Source organism: Primulina huaijiensis, chromosome 10 (assembly GCF_012295235.1).
Source record: "Primulina huaijiensis isolate GDHJ02 chromosome 10, ASM1229523v2, whole genome shotgun sequence".
Classification (NCBI taxonomy): Eukaryota; Viridiplantae; Streptophyta; class Magnoliopsida; order Lamiales; family Gesneriaceae; genus Primulina; species Primulina huaijiensis.
Genome location: NC_133315.1, coordinates 15,278,945 through 15,283,278, shown reverse-complemented (window position 1 = coordinate 15,283,278; position 4,334 = coordinate 15,278,945). Strand labels below are relative to the sequence as shown.

General features: G+C 40.0%; 1 protein-coding gene across 1 annotated transcript; it reads right to left on the bottom strand.

Moving 5' to 3' along the window:
* Positions 1-543: 543 nt before the first annotated feature.
* Positions 544-4,087, bottom strand: LOC140986559 (probable carboxylesterase 11). Its single transcript, XM_073454854.1, has 2 exons — positions 2,835-4,087; positions 544-1,319 (listed from the first exon to the last, which is right to left on the bottom strand). The coding sequence occupies exons 1-2, from the start codon at positions 3,692-3,694 to the stop codon at positions 782-784; spliced, it is 1,398 nt and encodes a 465-aa protein (XP_073310955.1). The 5' UTR covers positions 3,695-4,087; the 3' UTR covers positions 544-781.
* Between the last annotated feature and the right edge of the window lie 247 nt (positions 4,088-4,334).

The following is a 4,334-nucleotide window of genomic DNA, read 5'->3' as shown; positions in this document are numbered from 1 at the left end:
GTTAAATTATTTTTTGTCCTTTGTTAATTTTGATATTTATCATATTATCTCAGTTCTACAATTCATGAATAACGATAATTACCATGTTCCATAATAAATTACAAAACTACTCATAATCCCAACACATTACAAAAGTTGACGAAACGAAAAAACATTTTAAAAAGCTTTATAAACACACAACGCGTGCATTGTAACGCTACTATTATATTATATAGATATATTGATTGAATTTAACTCATAATATCAAAACTACATAAACACCCAACATATTCCACAAGACTAATCAGTTTAGCAGCAAGAAATGTAGGTTCCTTCGGGTGCTATGGATATGGATGGTTACACATGTTCAATTCCCAAATGACAAAATAAGGTTTCTTTAGTTAACACGGTGGATCCTGGCTTTGTTCAAGTTCAACACATGCGCGTTGCAAAATTAAACAGACTCATAAACAAACATCAATTCGATTTACTAGGCCTAATGCCAAATATCCGTTTGCCTTCATACTGATTCCAAAATGAATTTGATTCATTTGTAGGAAGCAGGTATGCTAAAAATTAACTAGATAATCTAAGAATTACGCAAAAAATGCTCGCGAAGGGCATCCAAATTAACTGGCTAAGATCGAATAAAACTCAATTCTCAGGTAAGTTACTATGTTACAAGCAAAAATAGAACAACGCCCTGTCATCCACAAGATCCGGATATAACACAGCGCTGCAAAAACCCCAACAGAGGTTATGACCAATTATAGCTTATGTATTTACCAAATCCATGAGTGTATCAATACGAAAACTCGTGACCTCGAAGTGAAATATGTTTCTTGACCCAGATGGCAATGTCCTCCGCACAAGCCTGAGCCTGAGGTGTCTTAAGAAGCATGTCAAGGGTTGCAAATTCATGAACTGCATCTTTGTACTCAAGAACAGGAGCATCTACATTTACTTTCCGGAGCTCCTCTGAGTATGCAATTGCTCGATCTCTCATCCAGTCGTGTTCAGCTACAACAGTCAGTGTTGGAGGCATCTGCTTCAAAGGAGGTCCTCTACCAGAAATGAGTGGGTTGGCAGCGGGGTGATCCAGGCTAAACTCCTCCTCGGTTAGGAGAAGTTTCCATGCAAGTACACACATACCCTTGTCATAGAAGTAGGAGTTTGCCAGTTTTATCTCTGAATGTGTGGGTACACTTCCAATGAAGAAGGGATACATCAAAACCTGCGCAACCACCTTTACTGGGTCCAAAAGCTTACCTGCCTCTACGGCTTTCCTTGCCACGTATTCAGCAATATTCCCCCCACAACTCACTCCAAGAAGCACGCATCTGGTTCCATGTAGCGCCAGTTAGGTACAATTAATTCAGAAAAGTTTTTTTCAACTATCATTACTTGGAAAATGTACGTAACAAGGTAAGAAAGCGTGGAAACATATATCCTGAAAAAAGCCACTTAAAATACATAATATGAGTACGCAAACAAGTCTTGGCCTAATCAATGTGATTATTTGAGTGAGGAGAGGAGTCCTGCCACCACAGTAATGCACATGTGTATATCTTTTACTGCCAGTTTTGTTTTCACTGAAATTAGTGGCATATCAAGGATAACATATTAAGCCTCCAAATTCAGTTCCCCCTTCTCTCTAGCGCTCCCCAACAAAACCATAAACCTCTCTCTCATTTCAATCCCTATGTCCATAATTTTGACTACTTTGATCCAGATAGGTGGTTTTGGCAAACAGCATTTTGCAAACACAGTACAAAAAATACAAAGAACCAACCTTGAAAGTTAGAAACGAAAATCTGATAATTAAATTAAAAAATTAAACCATAACATAAAGACACAACAACAGTACAGTGCACCTCATCATCGAACTAGAATGTTAGATGCATCTACTGATTGAGATTAGAATCAATATTGAAGTCAGGCATTGATCACGCACATGTGCAATCTATTTCCACAGAATCTAAGTATTATTTACAATAATAAATAGGTGTCACAATTCTCAGGAAGAAGGTAAATCTAAAACTTGTCAAAGATGATTTCTCATCATTCTGTCAAATGCAAGGAAAAAACAAAAGTATGGTCTTGAATGCAGACACAAAAGTATCAAAGGGAAGAGGGGAAGAGTAACCCTAGAATTTGGAACTTGTTTGTTGATAATTTACATGCTAAAAGAATACGTATATCATCTTCATAAATGGAGACTGCGAAGGATCCAAAACGGTGTATATTTCTGGTAATAATTTCTAGCTAGGGCGGAATGCTCAAGTTTAATATTGTCTCTATTTTTCCACAATGAAATACAAAAAATACACAACTTAAAGATCACAACTCAAAAACTATATATCACAAGTTAGATAAACAGGCACAAAAAAAGTTCACAAGACTTGGAGACGCCAGCAAAAGTAACTTTCAACCAATATTGGTAGCAGGGACGAAAAGCTCCTGACGAACCACACAAAAAAGGACATACATGTTAGCTATGCTTGGGAAAGACAAGCGACGAGCCAGTCACTCCATTACAGGTCAGTTATTACCCAAGTATTAAGTTCTGCATTCAAATCTTTCCATTCTTCTAATTTTCACAAGGAAAAATTCAAGCTCCTTTCTTAATTTTCAAATTTATAGTGTTCAAGTTACATCATTCACCTTACCCTTCAACATTTACTTTCAAAAGAACAAAAGCAAATCTACAAAAAGTACACAAGTAATCCATTTCCAGCTTCTTAGTCAGCACTCAATTAGAAACCATGTTGAAAAATCACTAAAAATCTCCACTAAAGCAGATTACAACATTTGCAAGTGAAAAATATCAATAGATTAGCTAGATCGCGACAAACCTCAACGGATCTCCATGCGCAGCCAACCAAGGCTCCACCATTGATGCGCCGAAAGCGTCAGGAACACGCCAATTACCATCTGTCTTCCTCAAATCAGCTCCACCTCCCTTCAAACTCCCCAACGACTTGCTACATTCAGCCAAATTAGTTTGCTTTGCCAGCCAATGCAGCACCCTCAACCCATCCTCGAATGCTGCTGGGTACTTATTCTCAGGCGCCAATCTATAACCCACTGCCAATACAATCACATCACACAATTTCGCAATGCGCCTGCAGAAATAATCATTCGCAACCGAATCGTTGCTCCCACTAACGAATCCTCCACCATGGAATTGCAACATCACTGGTAGTTTGCGGCACTTGTTCCCCACCGGATTATAACCTCTGTAAATCCCACTTCCTGATTTTAAATCCAAGCCATCATTGCTACATCCGTAACTATTTCTTCTGTTGCTATCAACATTCTGAGCACGCGGAAGAGGATTAGAATTGCTGCTAGAAACACTATTGTTGGGCGACTCGTAGCTGTTGCGGCGGTTAAACGACTGGGCCGAATCGGATCCAGGCCCGAGCCTAGATTTTGTTAAAGTTTCGGGGGAACGTAGGCAAGTATCCGGGAGAAAGATACGGATCGAGAGAGAGGTTAGGGGATCAATATGATAGTCCTTAGTGGCAACACCGTCGGTGAAGGAAGGGTTGGATGTCGCTGCCGTCTCCTCATCCGGTCTTGACGTGACCCTGAAGGAGGCGGCGCCACCACCGGATGCATCGCCTTCAGGTGTCTGCAATCGGCTCTGTAACCGATGCTTTAGCATAAATTTGAAGAACACGCTGTACAATTTCACACCTATGCTTGGCATTTTTCAAGAAAATATTAAACTTTAACAAACAATATCAACAATTTCAGGTGGTTATCATACACAAACAGATAATTATCCTCCTTCCCCTCTCTCCGACCTTCAATTTACATGTGTTTATCTATCCCCTTGTCCAATATACGTAATCAAACAATCCATTCACAGAATTTCGAATACGGGGACCTGAATGAGGCTAAAAACTTTATTGGGTTCGAGATGATGGGTTAAAATGCATCGATCTTTCATGGCAAAACCAGGGCCTCTGGCCGATTGGGGACATTTTTGAAATTCAATGTTCCTATGGACTGTGGAAGAGAAAGAGAGGTGGGGCTGGCTGCGCTTCGAATGTGAGAGTGTGGGAAAGAGAAACGATAACACAAGACATAATTGAAAATTGGATTTTTCCATCAGATGTTAGAGATTGACAGGCGCGGTGTTGCCTGTCGCGGTGGAGCAGATGAGATCTAGTGCGATCGGTCTTGTACTCCAATAATTGTACATTAGGAGATTCGTTGACCAATTGATATGGTACACCTGGAGGAAAGGTTGAAACTTGGGGTTTTAGTTGCTGGTTCAGTAGTCGGGATGTAGGAGATTGTTCGGGTCGGTTGATTGGGTTCGGCTTGTAGGCACCGGTGGAAAG